The sequence below is a fragment of the Urocitellus parryii genome, chromosome 1 (genome assembly GCF_045843805.1).
Source record: "Urocitellus parryii isolate mUroPar1 chromosome 1, mUroPar1.hap1, whole genome shotgun sequence".
In the NCBI taxonomy this organism is placed as follows: Eukaryota; Metazoa; Chordata; class Mammalia; order Rodentia; family Sciuridae; genus Urocitellus; species Urocitellus parryii.
The window spans coordinates 19,239,373-19,264,476 of record NC_135531.1 but is presented as its reverse complement, the minus strand read 5'-3'; the positions used below and the strand labels follow the sequence as shown (position 1 = coordinate 19,264,476).

General features: G+C 46.5%; 1 protein-coding gene across 3 annotated transcripts; it reads right to left on the bottom strand.

Annotated features, from left to right (window-relative positions):
• Nucleotides 1-1,046: 1,046 nt before the first annotated feature.
• On the bottom strand, nt 1,047-23,698 carry Gdnf (glial cell derived neurotrophic factor). 3 transcript variants are annotated; one of them, XM_026401796.2, is made up of 3 exons: nt 23,442-23,698; nt 18,750-18,926; nt 1,047-1,611 (listed from the first exon to the last, which is right to left on the bottom strand). In XM_026401796.2, exons 2-3 carry the CDS (start codon nt 18,898-18,900, stop codon nt 1,127-1,129), a joined length of 636 nt encoding a protein of 211 aa, XP_026257581.1. In that variant the 5' UTR covers nt 18,901-18,926; nt 23,442-23,698; the 3' UTR covers nt 1,047-1,126. The 3 variants fall into 3 exon arrangements, with proteins under 3 accessions (XP_026257581.1, XP_026257583.1, XP_026257580.1); XM_026401798.2 differs by having other exon boundaries at nt 18,828-18,926; XM_026401795.1 differs by lacking the exon at nt 23,442-23,698 and adding an exon at nt 20,435-20,468.
• Nucleotides 23,699-25,104: the final 1,406 nt, after the last annotated feature.

Below are 25,104 nucleotides of genomic sequence, written 5' to 3'. Positions count from 1 at the left end.
AAAAAAAAATTACTTTGAAAAGTATGGACCCTTGTTCCCAATTGAAATTTCCTTTTGTCACCCCTCTTTGCATTTTGCGAGCACATATACTTTGGCACCTTTGAAAAGAAACTTTAATAAATAAGGGGGGAAAAAATAGAGAGAAACTCATTAGTGAACTGTAATAAATAACAATAACTTAAATCTCAATAAATATCTTCTCTATATTTCTGTATCTGAAACAGATGCATTGCATCGAGTAGCTTCTCTGGTCACTGGTGACCACGCATAAACGGAGCTGGGTATGTAACATCCGTCTCTCTGTAAACCGACAGGCCCCGGGGTGGGGGTGGGGGGGTCTCCCTGTCCTGGGGCAGCTGGGGGCCTTGCCCGTTTGCTCTCCTACAAGAATGCTGCCGAAAACCACAACTTGCTTCCTGTTTCCAAGGACATAAAGAAAATACCTTCAGGTTTGCTTTTAATCTCCAGGACAGCTTTTTTGGTTCCTAGCCAACTTCTTCCCACCCTGCACACCATGTTCAGAATCAATCCAGCTGTTCCCCCAAGCGCTGGTTGGAGTAAACCTCAGGCCTCAGCTTTCCAATTCAAAGATTATGATCTTTTGTGTCTCTGCTTTTTTTTTTTCCTCCCCACTCTCCAGGGTATGACTCCATTGAGTGACAGAAAAATAAACCTTTCTGACTTTCAGCAATAAAACGTAATGACAAGGAGTGACACCAGGATTATCGTTTCCCTGGTGTCTTCAGACACGTGAAAACAAACCACAGGAGATACACTGGTTTGGTTCTTCGAGTGCATCCGCAACTGCCACCATGATGGGCGATGGTGGACTGTATCAGATGACGCGATGACAACAGCCAACCAGGGACACCAGCCCTGAGCATCTGGAGAACCCAGATGGCCGTCTTCTCTCTCCTATCCAGTTTTCTGTAGCTGGACCTCTCTCTACCAGGCTCCCACGATGGATGGCTGCCTTCCTCCTCCTCCTCCTCCTCCTCCACTTCCACCTCCGCCTCCTTTTCCTTGGTCCTCATCTTCCGCTCTGGGCAAACATTTCCTGGGAACCTTGGTCCCTTTCTTTGCACTGTAGCAGGAATGCAATACACAGCAGTCTCTGGAGCCGGAGTCAGATACATCCACACCTTTTAGCGGAATGCTTTCTTAGAATATGGTAAACCAGGTTATCGTCTAAAAATGACAGGTCGTCATCGAAGGCGATGGGTCTGCAACACGCCTGCCCTACCTTGTCACTCGCGAGCCTTCTATTTCTGGATAAGTTTTTGAGTATTTTGTCATACATTGTCTCAGCTGCATCGCATGAACCACTGCAGTACCGAAAAATCAGTTCCTCCTTGGTTTCATAGCCCAGACCCAAGTCAGTGACATTTAAATGGATGGCGGTTAAGACACAACCCCGATTTTTGCCCCTCTGGCCTCTCCGACCTTTGCCTCTGGAATTCTCGGAGTTGGCGGCTGCGGCCTGTCGATTCCGCTCTCGTCTAGGAAGCACTGCCATTTGTTTATCTGGGGACCTCTTCAGTCTTTTAATGGTGGCTTGAATAAAATCCATGACATCATCAAACTGATCAGGATAGTCCTCTGGCATATTGGCTGTTCAACAATAAAACAGAAAATATCACATAAGACAACTGTGATCATCACAGGCCACCATAAAGTTAAACAGTTGTAGCGGATGTCATTTCCAACCCCTTTGGGACTTGTGTACAGGTTTTAGAGATATTTTTGTCCAAATCTTGTACCTGTCAATTTTATTTCTTCAATTCATGGCAACCTTTCAAACTAAGGAGCCAAAATAAATTGGCTTTTTGATAAGAAGAGATCAGAGGAATTCTGATGTCCATGATCCATGGACCAAACTTTGAGAAACACTGACTTGGATGATAACCAGTTATAGCTTCCAACTCTGTTACTTGGATGTGGAATACTGAGTGCTTGTCCCTGACCCTCTGTGTATGAGTGGGACAGGAGCCATTCTGACAGAACACAGAACTGGGACTCAATTCTATTTTAGAACTTCCTTTAAAAAAAGATTAAAGAATGGAAAAACAACTTATATTTTACTAACAAAGAGATTGGTTTGCTCTTCCTTTGGATGGCATGACTTTTATTAAAAAAAAAAAAAAGTACAATGATGTAAATTCATCACAGCAATAAAGGAGACCAGAGGCTGTTTGGGGATGGGCACAGCCCCATTCCTAGGGATGAGGCCACATCTCTGCTGCAGGCTGTCCCAGGGCTCTCACCTTCTGGCCGCAAGGAGGACAATAGCTATGCCCTTTAGGGAGATCCCATGGGGAAGGTGAGAGGGTGCGAAGATGTCTGGGACCTCTGGTGAAAGTCGGAATTTGCAAACTCTTGTTATCTGAATATTTCAGAATTTGTTTTGGCCAACTGAATAAAAGAAAAGTAAGTACTGGAGCAATGTAATACATTCTAAAATAAAAGCAAATCAAACTCCTATTCATTAGGTACAAGGCCTTTTATGGTCTCTATATCCCATTTTCAGGCAACTTGTAATGTTTAGGGTTATAAGTGGCTTAGTAAAATACACCTCAAGAAAGGTGTTAGTAAGAAAGGTTTTTTTTTTTTTGCCAAGATTATGTTAAAACACAGAAAGATTACATTGTGCCTTTCCTACTTCAAATTATTCTATCGTAAGCCTAAACTATCTTCTGGTGGAATGAAATGGCTCAGAATGACATACTTAGGCAATCTTAAACATTATTTATAAAGACCAAATATAAGAACTGTTCTGAGTATTGTATGTCACCCCCAGTATGGAACTGGGGTATTTCTGCACATAATGCCTATTAAAGTTTGAGGTCACTACACGCGAGCTGGATCCATAACTCAGCCATTTAAAATTAAAAGTGAGACCCAGTGAGCTCAAAACAATAAATAAATGGAATGAAACTAACCTATTTAATTATTAAAGCAGCAGGTATCCTACTGTGTAAAATAAAATCTAGCTAAGGTGCCTTAGCCATATATATGTGTGTGTGTGGTTAAGGCACCTTAACCAGATACACATATTTGATACATAATAATGAAAAGATTAGGGATTGGAATCTGTGAAGATGTTGTTGCTTGATATCTGCACAGAGGGCACAAAACTGTTTCCACCCTGGCTGAAGCCACAGTGGCTTCTGAACTCTTGTCTCCCATCCACCCTACCCATATCCCCCTTTCTATCTATTTTGCACCCAGGGGGATACTCTAAAAAGGTTCATTCAGATCATCTCCTTCCTCCTTTCAGAACTCTCCACACTCCCTATTTCTCCTGGAGTAAAAGCCCAAGTCCTCACTGGCTTAAAAGCTTACCTGACCTGGCCACCTCCTCTGCCCCCAGCCTTTGCTATCTCTGGCCTCATTTCAACTTCTCTGCTTACCCCCTTCCCTCTGGCTACCTTGGTTCCCTGGCTGAGCTTCCAGCACGGGGCTTTTCAATCTTGGCACTGCTGACATTTTGGACTGGATCACTCTCTGTCACGGGAGGCTGTCCTCTGCCTTGTAGGATGTCAAGGTGCATCCCTGGCCTCTACTCAGGAGACTCCAGGAGCATCCCCCACCTCTACCCCATCCTGCTCACGACAAACTAAAACGTCTCTAGATGTGGTCAAATGTTCCCTGGGTTCTAAGTCATCCGGACTGAGAACCACAGCTCAAACACAAATGGGGACTTAGGTCTTTTGCAGGCTGTTTCTTCTCTACCAGGGCCACTAGAACTACTTGTTCCTCTCTGCTACACCCACATCTCCTTCATGTTTTTGCTCAAATGTTATGACTCAACAAGTCCCACCCTGAATTCCTGGCTTAAAAGCAGTCCCTCGGAACCCCTAGTCCCCATGCCCTGTCCCCCTCCAGCCCCACCATAATAATCCTTGTGTTCCAACACATTATCCACCTGAGGGTCTCAGGTGTGTTATTCTTTGTCTTCTCTGATAGCAGGCCAACTCCAAGAGGCAGGACTTGTGTCTGGCTTCTTTACCGATGGATCACCAACAAGGGCTAGCAACACCATCTGGTCCCCAGAGGCCCTGATAACTGTTTGTTTAGTGAATCAATCACTTTCTCAGGGTGGGGGGAAGAGTCCTTAGTTTTTCAAGGGGACTTCCACTGAGTACTGTATCTTTATGAAACGAAAGGCTCCAAAATAAATAGCCCTTAGCACTTGGGAAACCTGGGATGTCCTGCATGACACAGTTGTCTCCCGTCCGAGAGTGAAGGACCATCTACAAACCCACCTTCCTCACCAACCCCCTGCAACCCTAAAGTTCAGCTGCACATGCCCACCTCATCCTGGGGCTTCAAAAGACTCCTGGGAGTCCTTTCTCAAGGGGCTTGCCAGAGTAGGGGAGCATTCCCAATTCCTCATTTCCTAACTGGTCTTCCTTAGGAAGTTTTCTTAAAAACAACAAAAAAATCCTTAAACTTGATTTAAAAAAAAAAAAACTATCTTTAAAAATAAGTTGCTTATGCTATTTGTGGTTTATTTCAATAATAAACTATAAAAGAGAAAATAAATATGTGTGCTTGTATGTATTTGTAAAAATAAATATTTGCTTGTGATAGTAAAAAAAATGCTTGTATGGAAAAACAAACTTCTAAAAGGAATATATTTGAGGTGATCAATCAAAATACAAAGGAGTCTTTAAATTGAAAAAAAAAATAAGACTATGTTTTACAAAGAACTCACACCATGAGGTCCAGGCTCTAGTCAAGAATTCCTGGATAGATCATTAACTTAGGAACATGGGAGTATTGAGCGCTATGATCGATTAACAATCAACTGAAGATTAATCAGAAGTGAGGATAAAATATTACTAAAATTTCAACCTAAGCTAATGGCAAAACATTCAAGCAATAAAATTTCAAGTTACCTTGGTTTAAGACTCAAACATTGATGTTATATGATTTTATATGGTTATAAAAATGTTCTAATATTTTCAATGTTCTTAAAAATTTTTCCAGACACTGTAATTGCCTGGCTTTGTTTATGAGATAAAATGAGAATGCCAAGTTAAATTTGAATTTCAGGTAAATAGTGAATATAATTTTAATAGAAGTAGTTCCAAATATCATGTGGGACACATACTGCAATATTTGGAATATGTTTACACTATATGAGAAAGTTCAGTGCCCTTTTGCGTATTTTAAATTCCACTTGGCTTCCCCATGTGTAGAATGTGAATGCACAAACTACTTAAGATTGTAGATGGTGTGGTAAGAGATCACTCACCCTGAGTTAAAAGCCTTCCAAGGGGTGGGGAGTATAAACCAAAATAAATTTTTCCAAAGCCACACTGTGTACCACACCAAGAGTGAACCTCATGTAAACTATGGATTGTCACGTCAACATAGGTTCATGGACTGTAGCAGATGTATTGCTCAGGTGTGGATCATCGTCACAGGGGAGGCGGTGCCTGTGTGTGGGGGGCAGGAGGTGTATGGGAAATCTCTGTACTTTCCTCTCCAGTTTCAATAAACTTCAAACTGCTCTAAAAAGTAAAGTTAAAAAAAAATGGGGGTGGTGGTGGATGTGCTTCCTGTCACCTGGGAGGCATGAGGATAATATTCTACTTGTTAAACTGAAGGCTGTAGCTACTGAGAACTCCTCCCTTTGATGGGAAATCTCCCTCCTCACCTTGTTGCTAATGTAGAGACATTATTTAAGCTCCAAGTTTAACCTGCAGGTAAGGCTTATGGAGTTGAAGGAGTTTTTTGCCCCCTGCATATTCTTGAAAAATAGAACAAAAATATTTATACAGAAAATTTTACATCAATATGAATTCTGAAAACCAGGAATGGGCGACATTGTATTTTCCAAACCACAAAGCAAATAAATAGTCCTGTCTCCTCCAATTTCAGGCCTTTTGATGCCATTGAATTCATTCAAAGGGAGAACCTCAATTTGTCAATGCTGGGCACTTGAGGACATTAGGTGGCATATACCTCTGGAGAGGGTGCTGGGCAGTCCTCACTGAGCCTGTTCTTAAGAATTCCACAGAAGCCTTTGGCCCAGCCCAGGCAAGTAACTCCCCATCATGAACCGAAAAGCCCACAGTTGCCTCAATCTTCCAGGAATTCACTGAACTGAGGGGGGAAATAAGGGTTTGGGGTTTGGATCAGTTTTCTAAGTTAAAGTTTAAGGCCTATCACTTTCTTCTTCATCCAACAAAGGGTGTGGCAGAGTGTCAAATTCACAAACAGCTCTCACTAAGATTAACTTTGTTCATAAAATACTTGCAAACCACAAGAGAAGAGCATCCTTAAAACAAACAGGTGGATCAAATGTTTGCTCATTTCCCAGACACACCTGGAGGACAGATCTTGGAAAACATGTCCATCTCAAAGCTGAAGTTTTTGAAAAATCGAAACGCTTAAATGAACTTAAGTCATCCTTCAGATTGCAACCAAATATTTTGGCATTATTCTATTCGAAATATTTTAACTTTGATGTGTCCCTTTATATAAACAGTGCTATTCAAACAAATGAAACCCAACTGGGACACTACTCTGGGAATAAACCTCATTGCAGAGACTTTGCCTTTCTTCATCATGGGGAAAATAAAGTAGTAACGTCACATTAGGAACAAAGGACTGGAATAGTGACTGTTTTGTAAAGTTAACTGAGATTTTATAGAAACGGTGGTGAGGGCTCCAAGTACTTCCTACAAGATCTAAACTAAAAATGACATAATTCAAAACATTATCTTGATTAAGCTGGCATTGGTAGACAAAGGATTCTCCTGAAATGTCAGATTTCTCTTAACAACAGTTTAGGTTAACCATACTTTAATGAGAAGAACATTTTTATACTTATGGCTGGGCTGTCCGTCTTATCCTGGCTAGGCTGAGAATCCAAGCTGGCCTTCAGCCTTGGTACACAACCTGTGGGTCTGAGAGAGAAGCAGCACAAGGTTGTCCACAAAGCATGAGGATGTGCCTCCTCATCAGCATGGAGAGGACTCTGAGGATGGAGGGGAAAGCCTCTGAGGCTGTGAGGAGTCCAGGAAAGAGGGGGGACCCGATCCAGGTCTCATAGTGCCTCTACCCAAGTGGGAGGAGGGGTGGGAGATCTTCCAGGCTAGGTTTGAGATTTGCCAAGTCAGTTTTGGCTGGATGCAGGATGCTGGAGAAGGCACAGATGTCTCGTCCTCTGGGTAGAGGACCTCCTCTCTACTCCACTATAGAGCGTCTGGCTTCTGCATCCAGAAAGGGGTGACATGCTGAGGTTTAGCCAGGCCACACAGGTGACAGGTATGTCTAGAGTAAGTGCCTGGATGCCCTCACTCAGGGCAGAGCCCAGTTCTGGGATGGGACTGTACTTTGGGTAAGAGGCCACAGAATGATGTACCTGGGGCTGTCCAAGTGCCGGAGGGTCCATTCCGACATGCAGAGCCTCCCAAGACAGGGGGAAGATGGAAACTTCCTGGGGGTGGGAGATATTTAATCTGATATTCTTTGCCTGCCTGTATTACAGGTAAAGTACAAATTGCCATGTAGGCCAAGTATCTGAAAAATAGGATCCCTTTCTCAATCTACACACACACACACACATACACACACACACACACATACACACACACGTACACATACATATATAGAGAGATGTTTACACAAAGACACATGCACATTCATTTATATTTATAGGAAAAGAAAAGATCAGCCAAGGATTTATATAACTTCTCAAGAATGACGATTTCTCTTTGTAGTAATCGATTTTTCTTTGGAATAAAATATAAAAATTTTCTTTCACTAATTTTCAAATGTTATTATAAGAATGGCATGGTTGGGTATTACTTTTAAAAGTACATTACAAAACTTCATCAATATCTGAAATAATTAATAGCTTTCATGAAGCACTTAAAAATATTATTGATGGAAAGGGAGAGTGCAGCTACACAGCCCTAAGTCTAAACCTACAAACAGCTCGGAAAGACTGAGGGAGGAGTAAACTTTATCTTTTTACAGAACCGGAAGCTGAGGCTCAGAAAAACAATCCTTGCCCAGGGGCACGTGGCTACTGAATGGGGACTAGCTCAAGCTAGTTTTAGTGCCCCAGAAGGGCTTTTTGTTTTTAAGTAAAAATTCTACTGTTGTGTAGCTTTTTGAGTCCTGTGGCGAAGGGTCAGTTACTTTGAGACAAGTACAAGATATTTTGATTTCACCTCACCGATTTACCCAACTCAGAACAGGAAGTGAGAAATACAAGTTTGGTTGAAAAATTCAGCATGAACTTAGGCACATTCGGTAGATCCCAAAGTTGGTTCGCCATGGGCCACAGAATACAGCTAATAGTCTCCGAAAAAGCAAAAGCCATGCCATTCAGGGGCATCTCTCCCACATCCTGGTTCCTGCATATCACTCTAAGGCCCATCTGGCCATTTCCCAGTCAAAACCGGAACACCAGCAGCCAGCAGCGGGCAGATTCAGACAGACAGGCCCCTCTCCGGAAGCTCCTCGTGCTCAGTCTGGCACCAAATAAGGAGGCTCTTGCTGCAGAGTTGGAGAAGATAGAACCCCCGGAATTCCAGGCCTGGGTCAGTCCCTGACCAGCCGCGTGACCTTAGACTAGTCACTTAACCCTTCTGAGGTCAACTGGACCTCCTCTGGGGCCTTTCCTTGCTCTAAACCCCTAAGATGTGGGCAGTCCAAACTCTGGCTGCAAAGCAATGTTAGACCTTGGTTTCTAGCCACCTTTGGCAGGGAGCAACATTTCGCTCTAGCCACCACCATCAAGGGTCCCGTGAAGCCCCCACAGGAGATATTTTAGGGATCTAGCATACTAACCTGTTCAGTTTACTTGCAGGCTCAATCGGCTATATTTGAAACAATCATTGCAAATCCTTTCTCAAATCATAAAATCATGTCCCGTCCTATTAATTTGTGTAGAAAGGACCCCAAACTTGCATCTGAAAATACCCAGATTACAGTATGAATAATTCTTTAATTTTTTTTAATTGTAGGTGGACATGATACCTTTTTTTAATTTTTTATTTTTATGCAGTGCTGAGGATCAGACCCAGTGCTAGGCAACTGCTCTACCACTGAGCCACAACCCCAGCCCCATGAATAATTCTTAAAACTCAGTTTCCATCTTCAGAAGCAGAGTTGGATCCAATATCCTCTCAGAGGACATGATTACACTCACATGCCACAATTCCTTCAGTCTCCATCATCCAAAGTCAAAAACTCACCTCACCCTTTTCTTAAAATCTCAATTTTACTCATTTTTGGTTTTGCTGCTAAAGCTGTGTTTAGTTTACTCCCAAATCACAACTACTAGGCAAGAATCGCCTACTGCAATGACATAACATAGAGGGTAAGAGCCCACAGCTTGTCCTAGGAGGCCATGTATGGGCTGCCAACCTTGTTCTTATTTGACCTTCAGGGACCTCTGAAACGTGCAGCATGAATCCATGAGAATGTTCCAATTCCCTGAAAAAAACTCGCCAAGTTTTGTTGTCTATTACTATTAAAAAGTGATGATTTTATCACGTAGTTGAACTACTTTTTTACTATTAAAAAGTGATGATTTTATCACGTAGTTGAACTACTTAAACAAACAAAAAGGCCTCTACTTCATAGGCCTTGAATGCTAACGCATCTCACATCATGCATGACCACCACAATGCATCTACTGTTAGATAGACCGTCCTGGCCATAGTCAACTCTTGGGTTAACTCAAGAGGGGTCCACAGCATTTATTTCCCTAAAACAGTCACAATTCGGGCAATTTACAAAGTCACTGTGACCTTTTCCAGAGCCACCAGTACATTCTCTCCATGACCAGTGGTTTGTTGACAGTGAGGCATGACATTGGTTTATTTGAAAACTATTTGCGTTGTAAAAACACCAGTGTTTTGTTGTTTTAAAAAAGCATTTCTGGATTCTCTCAAGGCAGAAGGAAAAGAAGAACTAGAATGCAAACCACTTCAGTTTATAGAAAAATGGAACCAGGGTAACATTTTTAAGAGTCACTTTGCCCACCAAAATTTCCATTTTTATCTACCATTTCCACTAACTTTAATCAACATGGCACACACTTACTATTATACTGTATTTTGAACTGTGGCCTATAACCCAACTAAGTGAACTTGCAAGAAATGGTACAGGAAATTACTTCATGAATATAAATAGCAAAAAAAAAAAAACCCAACTCACTTAACAGTAATTTCATTATTCATATCCCAATTGTTCTGATTTCTGTGTATGTGGTCCATACTTTTATTATAGTTATACTAATGATTTTACAGTAATACAGAATGGCTCCCAGGGGGGAAAATGCCCATTCTCCTACTTTTAAATCAGGAAAACACCCAGTAGGGTGTCCATTTGTAAGCTAATCCATGAACACCTGGTGTGAGCTAAAAGCACTCCACAGCCAGCCATAAACACCCCACAGTAACAAGCCCACACCAGGAGCTCTGCTACTGCCTTTATAAAAAACTTAACAGGGAAGGGCGAGAAATTACCCAGTAAAATTAAATGCACAAAAGTCACCGTGATAAATAACCCCTGTGGTGAATGTGTGTGTGGCAGGGGACTCCAAGGAACCTGGTGGAAAATGTGTTTTTCCTGTCACACACAGCACTGGCCCCAGCTTGAAAGGCCACAGGATACCCTTCGAGTCTATACTCGGTTTCCCTTTGCCATTCCCAGGGCACAATAAGATCAGGGGATAAAAAGAAGGCCGAGGGCCTTTGGGACTTGGACAAGATAACAGGAAAAGTAAGAGGATGAAAAACATGTTCTCTATCATTTGAATATGTTTGATAGAGGGGCTTTCTATCCCAAGCAAATGAATTTACTAGAATCTCAAGGACTTCACACAATCAGATATGGTTATCATTCTGAGGCAACTACCTTTGCAAAACCCCTGTGCCTGCTTTTTCTCCTTGCTGACTTTTTGATGCCATCAAAAAAGTCACATTGGAATGTTCTGAGCTGGCAGGAAGTGACTTTGTGGGGGTAGTGAAAAGTGAGTACAGGATTCAGCAGGCTCTGGTTCAGGGTGGTTAAACTGCTTCACCTGGAAGCCTCAATCTCTCTATCTCAAAACAGGAACAGTCACACCTGAACCTTAGGTCAAGATCAATATAAGAAAAACTGAGCTCAGTGCCATGGAAAGCATGCAACACATGTTGAGTACGCCCCAGGGAGATCACAGTGTGATCATTGTTTGGCACAAAGAGCAACCATATCTGGACAAAGCAAGATTCTCCTAAAGGGGATCCAGACCTGGGTCTCTTTTTAGCCTAGCATATTCTATAGTGGAGAGACTCTCTATCCAGGACCTGAATTCCCTGGCATGGTGGTCTGAGGGCAGATGGATCAGACCAGTCTTGGGACTGCCTTTTCTGGGTCCCTAGACATGTCTGAGAATAAAGTACATAAGCATCAACAGATCAACCGATTCCCATGATTGATATTTTTCTGACTTCAAACTGAAGTACTGTGCGACCCTCTGGGCATATGTGAAGTCTTCCTGCAATGCCTGTGGATAGTTTTAAGGGAACCAGTGTCTATGTCCTCAACTTCTACATGTGCTTTCCTTAAACTGGGCCCAAGAATGCTCCTGATGCTGGCTCTCCGTCCCTGCATCCCCTTATCCAGTTCTCCTTGTGCCTTGCTGCAGGAGGCATGGTTCTCACCATAGAAATCTCACTTTCCTCTGGGCTCCTGAATGAGGGGTGAACACCCTCCATGCTACAAAAAGACACTCAGGCATATAGGCTCCTTGGGAGCCAGCGACTCCCAAGTGATACGGAGCACAAGCTGATGCGAGGCCACAGCATTGTGAACATAGCATAGCATCCCAGTGATATTCCTAAATCTAATCATGTAGAAATAATTAGATGAATCCTAGGTATAGGACTGTCCAGGAAACAGCTGGCAAGAAAGCCTACATTTAAAAAAAAATGTCAATGTCGTGGGAAGAAAAAGGCTTGAGAATAACTTCAGATTAAAGAACAAAGAGGCAGGCAATCAAATGCAATTTAAGATCCTGGGTTTAAAAATAAATAAATAGAGAACACTATTGTCACAATTAGAGAGATCTGAATGTGCACTATTAGATAAATGTTATATTGGTGTTAAACTTCCTGAGACTGATAACTGAATTGTGCTTAGGTAAGACATTGTCCTTATTCTGAGGAGATACATGTGAAGTATTGAATGTTATGATGTTTTCGATGAATTCTCAAGTGATTCCAAAAAAAAAAAAAAAATGAGGCAAATACTACATAGAGGTCAATCTTAGTGAAGGGTGTGTGATGTTCATTCTGCTAGGGACACTTACTAGCAGACAGGCCAGAAGAATAAACCAAGAAATACTGATGCAGCTGGCTCTGCCTTCATCCTGGCTTGGCACTCCTATCTGGTCAGTCTGTCCACCTATTCATCTTACAATTAGGAAGTTGAGCCTGCTATGATGCGTGCGCATTAACAGGTGTACTTGAATTGAAAATGAAGTCAGATATATGTTCTGACCCAAAAGCCAATTTATTTGGGTTCCTTAGTTTGAGCATTTGCTATGAATTGAAGAAGGGAAATTGGTAGGTGGATAGTGTGGACAAAAAGATATTTAAAGCCTATACACAATCCCTGAAGGGGTTGGGAATGATATTTACACAACTATGTAAACTTCTGATGAAAAAATTTTAGATTTCAACTTAAAGCTGTGCAGTAGATTTTAATATCTTTAGTGTCAGGTTTGCAGGTAAAAAGGTTTGAAGACCATGATTTTAAAGCCATGGCTTTCCACCTCAGTTGTCTTATTAAAGTCACACAAGAGTGGGTTTTGCCTCTATCGAGTTAGCTACAGTAACTATGCTCTCATGGTGACACATACCGTTTATGCAAACTGAATCCTGTCCCCACCAGGCAATCGCTCTGGCGCTTGTGTGGTCACGTTTGGTCTCCACATTAATGTCCCCTGCCCCTGGGCAGAATGGGAGTGATCTGAGAACCAGTATTTGCCACAAGGCCTCCCAAGGGCTGTCTGTCTGCCTGTCAGCCACTTGAGACTTTGCTTCGTCATGGAGAGTCAGGGAGCCTTCTTAATTGCAAAATCATCAGTATTACAGGAATTCTTAAAGAAATCCAAATTACTTTTCTTAAAGCCTCCTGATCTGGGCTTTGAAGTAGCTATTAATAATACAGTCTAGGCCTACTCTGGTTCCAGTGGATATGGAAAAAGGGACCTGAAGGAAATTTAATATTCTTTCTTCTCCTTTGTACTCGCTTGATCAGTTTTTTCGGGAAATCTGTGTTTTAGAGTTAGTGAATATATTTTCAGCAAGTCAAGTGTCTGTGTTTTCTTAATCTATGAATCTGGATGCACAGTCTGTTTTAATCCAAAATAGACTGCCTTTGGGACTAGACATCTGAGGCTTGAACTCTGGCTTCACCACTTACTAGATTTGTGACCTTGGACAATTCTTTAGATCTCACTTCTTTACCTGTGAAATGGAGATAATTTTGTTCAGTGGAGCTCAGATTCACTCAATTTAGGATGAGATATAAACCTATTTGTTCAAAACCGATTTAACCATGTGGATATTTAAGAGGTGCTGTGGCACTAATATAATGAGTTTTTACTTGCAGCTATTCACTTACTTGAGGGTTGATTCAATTGTGCCTATGCCTAGAAGCTTTTGAAAAAGAAAACAATACTGAAAAACAAAAATAGACCTATGCCAAAGACCCCACTTGTGAGCACATGCGATACACCCCACTTAACATTTACTGCAAGACATCTCTGTTCAGTGGTTCTTTCTCCACTGCCAGAGAAAAGAGAGCAAACCCTTTCTTTTCCTGGATTTCACAGCACCATATAATCACCTGTCAAGATACCTAACAGTTCCCATGACTTTTCAGTACCTCTCCCAGTACCTGGACATTGGTCTGTCCTTGTAGCTGACACCTACACCTTCCCCATATCATGGTCACAAATTTCCCCATTCTGCTCCTTAGTCTGGAATGGACCCTTGTCCTTTCTTCTCTCAATATCCATCTTTCAAGTACCTGTTCAAATTTTCCCTGCTTTTGATTTCAAATCCCAGTGATCTCATTCCTAGGAATTCTTGACTTCGACTATCGCAAACCCCTCAGGATAGACACATCTGTCTGTCTGACTGACAATGTCTACCCATTTACCCATCCACCCATCTGCCTTTCTATAGTTTACAACTCAATCACGAGCTATTCAAGTTCACCATGTTGCCTTTTTGATGCTGCCCAGCACCCAGCACATGAAAGATATTTAATAATTGCTTCTTGATTGGGCTCATGTGATTAATTAAAGAATAAGTATTTTCATCAAGTGAAGGCTGTGGGGGCTAAATTAAAATAAGAGCAAAAGAATATTAGGAGGGAAAAAGATCAGATACCTTTCATTTTTGTCGACTAAAGCAGACTCATTGGAGCATCTTGCTTAGGCTGCTGGGCTAGCATAATGTCCCAAGACTGGACAATTCAAAATGAGCCTTCAGTGCATTTCTCTAAATAGCAATGATTTGAAAATAGGTCTCCAAACTGGGGCCAGAGGGAGGTGCTGGTCTCAGATCTCAGTAAGGGATCAGTGCCTCCTAAGAGTCTGGTGTGCAGTTTCTTTCTAGGGACCCTTTCCAAGCGGCAGAGCCCCTTTCCAGCTTATGTAATTAGTAGAGCATTTGTTCCCCCACACAGTCCCAAAGCAATGGGAAGCAACGATGAGTGGTGTTTATTTATTCAGAATTCTGCATCTTATAACATTGAATTTGAAAGATTAAGACATATCCAGCACCAGAAGCTTCCTCAGCTATGTGGTGGGCTGATCATTTACTAGAAGTTCTTCCTCTCCCTTGGTTTAGGAAACATTTTAAATTCCATGTCCAGTTGGGATCAATTAAAACTGAAATGCAGCTGGGTGTGGTGGCACACACCTGTAATCCCAGCAGCTCGGGAGGCTGAGGCAGGAGGATTGTGAGTTAAAAACCAGCCTCAGCAATAGCAAGGTGCTAAGAAACTCAGTGAGACCCTGTCTTTAAATAAAATACAAAATAGGGCTGGGGATGTGGCTCAGTGGCTGAGTGCCCCTGAGTTCAATCCCTTGTATCAAAAAAGCAAAAACCAAAAATCTGAAGTGTTCCCTTTCAATATAGGTAGCCTCCATCTCACAGCCTGCCTATCACTTACATAGGAGGCTCTTACCCTGCCTGGCCCTGGGACAGGAGGGTCTCTCTCACTTGAGCACGGGAGTCTGGTGGGAAGTAGGTGCGCTCTGCAACTGGGAAAGGGATGGAGCTGTGAAACCTGGGAAGGGCCAAGGACAGCTGACCCAGGGGCAGAATCTCAGGAAAGGCTGACCTGTCTATGTGCTGGCCAACCAACCCACAAACCAACCAACTAAGGGATCTAAAGTAGTCCCCAAATAGTCTGTACTACGTTGGACTGTGTGGAATTTCATCTTTTAGAGTGATGTCCTAGCAGAAGTGGTAACAGAAGGAGTTCATTAGGTACCTGGGGAGGGGCCACTGGAAGCAGGAGTGTGGCAAACAACAACTATGATATGGAGCACAAGCATTCCAAAGCAATAGCTCATTTAACACCCAGGCAAGTTTAACATTAGCCCAACTTTACAGATGAAGAGATGGAGTTTTAAGAGATGTTAAATCTGGTTAAGTAGCAAGGCTGGGATACAAACTTCAGTCTGAGTTGAATGTGCTAACTTGTGTTCTTTCTTCGAACCCTCTGTGATCTCCTGTAGTTTATGGGCTTTGTCACCCAGGACAGAGATTTCAACTGGTAACCTTGTGAATTATAGCTCACTTGCATCATGGTTTACAAGCCTGAGAACTTGACAGCTTGACTTAAAAGACTGTGTCTATAGGAGATTTCATGACCTGCTATGAAATTGGTGGTATACAATTCCATTGTGTTACAAGGAATTACCAGTAATTAGAATTTAACAAAGTAATGCTCAATGTCTCTTCTGGCTGGCTTCCAGTTGCATAAAAAAGTAAGCTCACTCAACCAGCCCAAGCTTTCTTTATGTTTGTTTCATGTGACCCACACATGTACATTTACTGCAAAGTGTGTTCCACAAGGGCAGGGACTTGTGTCTAGGTGTAACAAAGTACCCCCATCACCTAGAGAGTACTTGGCACACAGAAACTATTTGCTAAATGAATACGTGTGTTTAGATTGCAAAGTTTTAAAACCACATGTACTTTAAGCTTTTAGTTGTAAAACAGATCTAGAATTGAGATATGTAATAAAAATACAATGAAATAATGTTAAGAAACTCAGGATGCAGTCATCTAAAACCCTCCTTTCATAAAGTGCATTTCAAAGGTTTGGGGGAAACTCTGACCCCAGCTTCAGCAGTCCTGCCTCATGCCATCATGGACCTCTGGCCCCGTGGCCAAGTTGCTTTGCCGTTTTAGGTCTCAGAACCAGAAACAGCTCCAATACTTTCATATGCTGTGACATTTGTGAGTGTAGCCTTATAGATTCCTCACTCCTGCTCTAATCTCCCTTTGGTGATGATACTGGCAGAAAGGAAAACAAATGAACAAGGTAGCTAAAGAGAAAAGTCCTGGATCCCCAAAAGGCAAATCACAAGTCCTTGAGTTTATACAAGTTAGAAGTTGCTACAGGAGGCAGCCATGGACCATTTACTTGGGCAAGCAAGTTAGTCAGTTATGAATTCTATTTGGTTAGTTTATACTATGGAGAAACAGAATTCTGGATGTTTCATACAGAAAACAGAAATGGGTGTATTCTGCTGGTTTGAATATGAACATAGAGGTCAGAATCTTGTCCACTGATGATTTAGCACTGGTTTGGGAAACAGGAAGTAATCCTCAGTCACACATCATGCTCTCCTGCCTAGGATTGGTAGGAGTAATGCTCATTTGCTTGCTCTGTGGCTGCTTGTGCTTAATATGAGCCCCAGATTGTCTTAGGGTATTGTCATGCTCTAGTGACTAAACCCTGTCTGTGCATTAGACCCACCTGGGGAACATCAAAAAGTCCAGATGCCTGTCACACTCTAAAACAATTAAGTCAGAATCTCTTGAAGTGAGGTCTAGCATAGTCTTTAGTTCGCCATGTGATTCCCATCTTTTTTTTTTTTTTTTTTAAATCAGCCTCTTGCCAGAGGACTATTAGGACTAGGGGCAAATCTCATAGCTACTGGCATTTTGAAGTGGAAAGCCTTCCCTCTATTGCACTGTGGTAAACTCTTCATCAGATGCCAAATCATGGAGTTAGTTGAAAGCACAGCCAGAACCAGGAGCCAGAATTTAATACGCTAGGTAGGGCTGGGGATGCAGTTTTGTGGTAAAGCACTTGCTTTCACTGTGTGAGGCCCTGAGTTTGATCTGCAGCTCTCACTGTCTCCTGCTCTGAAGACAATGGCAGGAAGGGCATTTTAAATTTACTTTTTATTGGAGACACTAAATTTGTGATTGAATTGAAAGCATTCTGAGATAAGTTTATGCATATAACTGACAGAAACACAAAATAGGTACTTGAATTTCAAGGAATCAGCCACTTCCTCTAATCCTAAATCACTTCTGGAAGTCCTAATTTGACTTTTAATCAATGCACTTTTTTTTAGTCTTTCTTGGAACTTGTGCAAGAAGATGTTTTTGTGGCTGTAATTAGGCATTAAAAAAAAAAGCGTATGTCACATGAGGGTTTTTTCCTAGCCCAAGGCCACCAGTTGTGTGGGTATGACCACAGTATATTTCAGGTACAAAACAACTAGAGTGATAATTCTGAGGGGCAAGAGGAGTAGCTATTGTGACCTCCTGGCTACATACACTCACTATTGCTTTATTTTGGAGTTGTGTTAAAATTTCCATTGCCAACCTTCCTATCTACACGCATCCCCAACAATGTCTGTAGCTTGTAATCTAGCATACCTCATTTTATGCAACAGATAAATTGCTGAAGAGTGGAAGGTAAATGATATCAAATCACAGTTGATATGTACTAATTGACTTGCCTCTAGAACGTTAATTTTTGAGAGGTAAATCGTTGACTTTCTAGTAAGAATGACCTGTTTTCTTCTTATAGAACTAGCACTGCATATGTGGTGTGAACTCCAGTTTCCCCTCCTAGTTCCAGCCTGCACTATTTACCCTTGTCTTTTTAGACCGGGAACTTTTCTGAACAGATTTTGACACTACCCAGATGCTTGCTCTGTAAATCCAGTCTCCTCTGTATTTTCTCTGTCTCTGGCTTAGTCTTGTGAAAACCTGAACTCTCCTTTGCAGGCGCAGTTTAGGATGAAAGTTCAACAGATTTCAAATTAAGGACAGCCAGGCACAGATAAAAGGGCTATGGAATGGGGAAAAAAAAATCAATGGGAGTGTGTATACATAATAGGGGAGGAGAGGAGAAGAGAGGAGAGGAGAGGAGAGGAAAGGAGAGGAGACAATTTGTGTGCGTTCCGTGGTGGTGGTGGGGTGGTGGTGGACAAATATTCATCTGTTCATCAGAATGATGAAGATACAACACTGGATACCCTCTGTGCTGAGCAAACCATCACTGTGTAATTTACGGGCAAGGAGTCTTTGGGCAGCAGCAGACAGCTACGCACCCCATCAGGCTTTGCTCACGGGTCAAGAGTCACATATCCTTTGTGGTTGGCTTGGGGTGCGTGCATGCGGCAGGAAGGGGTGTCAGGGGGTCGGCTAGCGGCCCCCCCGCGGGGAGGGAACGGTTCTTACAGTCACTGCTCAGCGCGAAGGGCGCGCGGCGGCGGCCGAGGGAGCGGTCTTCGGCGGGCGCCTCGGGAGGCCTCTTACCGGCGGGCAGCGGGAAGGCGGACGCGGTGTGGAGCAGCACCAGGCAGACAGCCACGACATCCCATAACTTCATCTTAGAGTCCCGTCCGGCAGCTGCACCTGTGCGGGTGGGCGGGCGGCCGGGAGAGAACCACAGAAGGCAAGTTAGGCTAGGGCGCCAAGGGCCCGGCGCTTGCTACTCGGGCGCGGCATCCCCGCCTGTCCCTGCGCCCCGCTCCAAACTTGTCACCGCCCTCCTCGGGCACCGCTGAACGCTGGCGTTTCCCTGGGCGTCCCGGGCCCTCATGACAAGTGCCGCGCTGGGTCCCTCTCCCAGATGTGTCCCGGGTGCAGCTTGCACTCGGGGTCCAGGACACAGCTGATCCTCTCCTCCGCCATCGGGTTTCAGGGGTCAGATTTTTCGAGCAGGGCCGCTGTCCCCGCCCGTAAACCTCCAAACAGGGAGACGGGATTTCCGGCCTGTGCTACCCGCGGGCGCGGATAGGAGCCCCCCGCCCCCATTCTCTGAGGGCCATTAGGTAACTCCCACGCTGCGTCCTTGGCCTCGGTCTTCCAGCCCTTTCCTCCTGGCCTGGCAGCTCTCACTGGAAGCCAGCCCTTAAACTAAGCAAGCAACAACTCTTTCCCTTTGAGAATAAAATCAAGCGCCCCCCCATCTGCCCCCACGGCGGGGGGGGGGCTTGTGACCATCCTTTAAGGTAACTGGGAGCTGGCTGGATGCAAGCGCTCACCCCGCCCGCCGCCCACGCTCAATCTTGCTACCTAAATAAATGTTTTGTCGCAGGAACAAGTTAGTAGGCACTTGGAGACTTTTGGCCTGTATGAAAATATTCGGGTTAAATTACCTAACTTCCAAAGAATCAACGAGGCTTAAAATACCCGTTCCACCTTTTAAGGTTATGAACATTAAATAACACGTGAAAAGGTTCTGCGGGGCACAAAGTAAGCGCTCAATAAACGTTTTAGAGGAATTTGCCTTAAATCCTCCGTAGTATAAGCGAAAACTGCTTATTTTACTATTGCAGCTTTTCGAGATTCTGGCCAGAATCTCTACCCATCGGAGAGGGGTCGCTAGCTCTCTGGGCCACGCGACAGCACCAGAAGGCCCAGAATATGAGATCGCATGGGGGTGGGCGTCCGTTCCTAGCGAATGAACTCCTTTTGACTCTTCAGGCCTCGTATTCCCAGAAAGGAGGTCCACAAGGTCCGGGAAAAACGCATTGTAAACTCGGGGCTGAGCCCCAACCATAGAGAAGTGCGGAGAGACGAGTCAACTCAGTGTAAGGTGTTACCCTTCCCTTCCTAATCCCGGTGTTCTCTCCAGGGGACCACTGAGTGCAGAGAATTCTTAAGCTATGAGGTTCGTGCAGTGGATCATTCCCTATCCCTGCATTCCTCAATAAAACGAATTCTTCGGAAAACTTCCTTGAATTTTTTTCATGGGAGAGACATCTTACAGGTGAATGCAAAAAACTTCATCATCCTTCCTTTCTATTAGTGTGCCCGCCCCTTCCAGGACACCCCCGCTCCCGAACCCGCCCGCGTCCCAATCTCTACCGAGAACTCCAGCCCCGGCCCCCGGAGAAGAGTTTAATTCCGGCCGCCACCTCCCACCGCTGCGGAGATGAAGGCATTTTCCATCCTTTGAGCGTCTGTTCTCCATGCAGCTGTTGAGCTCCAGGAGAGTGTGTGAGTGTGTGTGTGTGTGTGTGTGTGTGTGTGTGCGCGCGCGCGCGCGCGCGCCCGCGCGTGGGGGGGGGGACTAAAAACTCAGACTTGCAGCACTTCTTGTTGTGTGGGCTGGCTGGCAAGCCCGGTAAAAAGCCCAGGCCCAGGAAAACTACCCGGCCGTGCAAAATGAGCTCAGAGAGGCGCTTTGGGAGACCTCCCAGCCTCTTGACGTCAACTCTGCCAGCTCCCGGGTGCGTGAGAAATGGCTGGCGGTCGAGAGGTGCAGGGAGGAGCGGGGCTAATGCGCCATCCCAAATTGCGGTGCCCGCCTGCAGGAAGCCTCAGAGGCACCAGATTTCCCTTCCGCATTAAGAGGGTTTTCCTCCCCCCCACCCTTGGCTGGCGGAGGGTTTTTTAAATTGGATGTGGCGAAGATAGCAAAAGAAACAGTGGAATATTCTCCGCCTCGCTGGAGGAGGCTCCCAGTTCCCGCCCTAGGGCGGGTGCCTCAAGCGCCCCGAAAGAGCTTCCTCCTCTCCCGGGACCTGGTGTATTTTCCCCTCTGAGTGCCGCGGGGGCCGGTTACTGTCGGAGCCCATATTTGCTGGGCGGCTGAATTGGGGCGGGGAGGTCTGGGGAATCCGCGCACAGGGCGGGACGTTCTTCTCAGAGTCCCTTTGGGCCCCACCCAGCGGCACCTCTTGTCTCTTTGTCACTCTTCCAAAACATCTACATCTGCCACAAGTGTTTCCTCCGGCCTTTGCAATGCGCGAGAACAGCTTAACTCTGCCACGTGTGGGAACCAGGCTGCCTCCTGACCTCCACGCCGAGGTCGGCTCTGCCAGGTGACACGCCACACTGTCTTGTGATGAGCAGGCTCGACCAACTCTGGGTCCTGGACTGATGCACCCGGTGGGGCAAAAAGGGCGCGCCAGGGACGCCTGCACTGTGTGAGTTCCCTGGACTGGGACTTTGAGGAAGCCCAGGAATGCTGAAGGAGTGTCTATGGAAGTGGCCGCTAGTCGATTCTGAGTTCCCGGCACCAGGGGGCACCAGAAACCGCCCGAGTCCCGCAGTGCCCACGCGGCCGCGAGGCTGCGTTGTCATTTTAAGTAAAAAATCGGAGAACAACCACTCCCTCTACAAACCTCCCCAAACCGAATTAGCCCGGGAACCTGCGGATGTCCTTACTGGCACCCCTGCTTCACCGTCCCCTACCCCTCCATTCTCTCTCCCTAGTTTCGGTCTTCCCACTTCCACTCAGGTGGTTTCTTGGCAACCTGCTTTCCGACAACCCCTTCGCCTCGTCACCGAGACAGCTTTGCAGCGGGTGAGCGCTCCCGCCGCCAGTGCCCCCGCACTTTCTTGAGCTGGCAGGCTGGGAGGTTTGTTTGGGCTTTGCCTTCAAGATCCAGGTCTCAGGAAAGGAAAAAGGAGGCGGTGGAGCGGGAAAGGGGGTTCGCTACAAACTCGGCGGTTTTCTTTGGGGGTTAGAGACAGAAAATACTGAAAGCAACAGCTTTCCTTCATTGTGTCTAGTAACCTAAACCCATGGAGGACTTCTTCTCCTCTTAACCCCCCATAACTGCCGGGCCCAAGACAGGGGAAGGAAAAATAATGTGGGACTCTTTTAGCCAGCAAGCTGGGTGAGGGTTCCGAGAGCACTCGCATCTCTGGCAGGAGTGGGGTAAAGGACGCGGTGGGCTTCCTGCACTTGTCTAAAAGACCACACCTCCCCCGCCAAAACGAAGGCGCCTTGAAACAGTGAGGGCATGCTCCGGGCAGGAAAGAAACCCAGCGGATCCCACTTTGAGAGCTCTGTGGGAGGTAGTCCGCGCGCGTGGGGGTGAAATTGCATCTTTTCCTTGAAACACTCAAGTATTCAAAATGCGGGGGAAGAGTCTATCGCACTGGAACATATCTACAGCAGGGGCTGGGAGAGTGTGTTTGCCCGCGCCACTGAGCACAAACGTGGCTGGACAGCCCTCCCGGGGCGCGCGCAAAGGCTCTGCAGGCAGATTCTGCCACTGGCGGAAATCAGCGAGGCGCCAGGAGCCTGGAGGGAACCGGTGAAAGTCCATTCCAGCCCGGGCGAAGGTTCCTTTTCACTGGCTGGGGCTGAAAACCGAACCTTCGCCGAGTCAAACCCCAGGTGGTGCAAAGTGGTGGAGGGTGTTATCGGGAAGGAGGCACAGAGCTCAGGAGGAAAAAAAAAGGTCATTAAAATAATCACCTCCGTGGCCTAGTGGAGACCTTGAGGAGCCCCAGGGTCTGCTCGAGATAGAGCCCTGAAGCCGGGAATGTCCAAGGAGCCGCTCTCCTAACCTCAGACGAGTGAGGGCATTAAGAAAGTGCAAGCAAATGGGCCCTGAAAAAGGCGAGGAATGTAGCTTTGGGAGACCTCCCCTCAGGAGGTGAGCCCTCTATTTTTACGTTCACGGGACCTTTGCAGCAGTCTTTCCCGAGGCCTGAGCTTTCTCTAGGAACAGACCAAAACAAGCTCAATAGTAAGTTACATTCCGGGCAATAGTAATATCTCTGCAGCTGCACTTCTGGAAAAGACATTTTGGCGACGGCGGGTTCCAAGATGACCCAAGCCCGGTTTGGTTCCGTGGTATGTCAGAGGAGCACCCTGGCAAGTTGGGAGGTTTACTTCCCCTTCCAGGCATTTCGGGCACCAGGGGCATCAGGGGCTCCATAGATCTTTGCCCACGTGGAAAAGGCATCCTGCCCCTCCGCAAGGCCAGCCTCTCTACCATTTAACTTCTCTCTTCTGGGTCCACCCAGAGCCTCGCCTCCCTCTAGTCTACTTTCCACCCTCACTGCACGCTCTGGGGTCCAAACGCGCCCTTTTGTCCTAGACACTCTGCACATCCAGCGGTGTCCGCTGGCGACGCAGACGGCATTCACCCTCTCCACCCAGACTTCCCCCACCCAACTTACCTCGGATCCGGTCTCCGCAGACCCCCAGGTGGACATTAACTCCAGGTGGACCGAGTCCCAGCCAGGACACCCATCCGGGCCAAGGGCAGGAGCGCGAAGCCCCGCCCAACAGGTCTGGGGCAAGAGTTCGAAATCCTGGGGTTGCGCGGGGCAGCGAGGGAACGCAGGAGGCGGCGGCCAAGGCTCCAGCCGCCGCCGCCGCCAGAAGGGCGAGGGCTGCCGACACCTCCTCCGTAGGTCTCCTGTACCCCCAGAAGCCGAAGTCTGAGCAGCCGCCCCTTCCTTGGGTGAGGGGTGACACGGCTGCGCGAGCGGCGCTCTTGGCTGCGGCTGCACCGGCCCCTGGCGCTGCGGGCCGCTCAGCGGCAGCCACCGCACTCTGCGCCTCCTCGGGGCGCAGTGGCTGGGAGTGTGAGACGGGCCTGTCTGATGCTGCCGCGGGAGCTGAGGTCTTGCCTGGAGATCCGAATGAGACACCACGTCAACCCGCGCGGGCAGTCCCTTGAAGACATGAGGGCGCCAGGAGCGCAGGCTGGTCGTCGGGAGCCCGGGCCTGGGGGCCGGTGTGGGGGAGGGGAGGCTCGGGGCCCGAAGAGGGGAGGGGTCGGGAGGCTGTGGCGGGCCTGGCGGTGGGGGAGGGAGAGGAGAACAGCGAGGAGGCGCTGGAGCTCGGAAGGCCAGGCGCTGGGTGCGAGTGGGTGACGCGAGGCGCCCCTCCCCGGGGTGCAGGGAGAGCGCTGAGCGCGTGGAGACGCCGCCGGGCTCGCGCCTTCCCCTCGCCGGGTAGATCCAGAGGAATGTGCGGAGCTCGTCTCGGAGCAACAGAAAGGGGCAATCCGAACTTGGCCGCCGCACCCGCGCCGGGCTTCGCCTCGGTGCCCCGCTCTGGGAGGAAGGGCGCTCTGCCTGGTGGAGGCTACACTAGGCTTTCCTCGCGCCTGTCGAAGGCGTTCCTCCCTCCTCGGCGGTCTCGCCTTCTGTCTTTTCTGCAGGTAGAAGGCAGCGGCGAGACAAGGAGCTGTCTGCTGGAGTTCTCCTAGCACCAAGAAGGAGAGATGTGGAGCGGCCCAGGGAGGGAAGCCGAGTGTTTGCCAGGGGACGCTGCGAGTGGGGATGAATTTATAGGACTCTCACTTCGTGACGTGCCCTCCACTGGCTTTTCTGATTCGCTTTCTGACCTAAACACACATTAGTTTAGTCCCCATGCTAGGGCCAACACGGTCTCCAAATATCTGCTGGCTGAAGTCAGAGGCTTTGCATATCATGTATTACATGGCAGGCAATGAAGAAGGCTTCTGAGGCTGGCCGGCTCCTCAGTCCTAGGCTCCATTTTCATGCTGTTGTAATATAATACCAGACATGGGGTAGGCACATACATTCAAAATCCCAATTCCAGAGGCGTAAGATCATTTTATCAAGAAGAGGTCAGGGGAGGTTGGGCAAAACCTGCGTTTATCCAGATTTTCGAAAATGAGATGGAAAACCTAAGCCTGTATCCCGTTGGGTGCTTAGTTTCCAGCGAGCAGAGACCCAGCCCCCATTTCAGAGCTCTGAGTGGGAGAGGTGAGACCTTTTCGGCATTCCTTTTGTTGGTTAGCTCACCACCAGAAGCAGCCAGGAGCCTTCCTTTGTAGAGGACAGAAGGAGGGCAAGTCCTTACACA

Bases quoted from the DNA above. Each gene is read 5' to 3' on its own strand.
- Gdnf (XM_026401795.1), bottom strand. From the start codon at position 20,468: ATGGAAAATGCCTTCATCTCCGCAGCGGTGGGAG. The intron at 18,927-20,434 runs GTGGCGGCCGGA...CCACCCGCACAG, and splicing joins CATCTCCGCAGCGGTGGGAG to GTGCAGCTGCCGGACGGGAC. The intron at 1,612-18,749 runs GTAAGAACCGTT...ATTGTTGAACAG, and splicing joins CTTCGCGCTGAGCAGTGACT to CCAATATGCCAGAGGACTAT.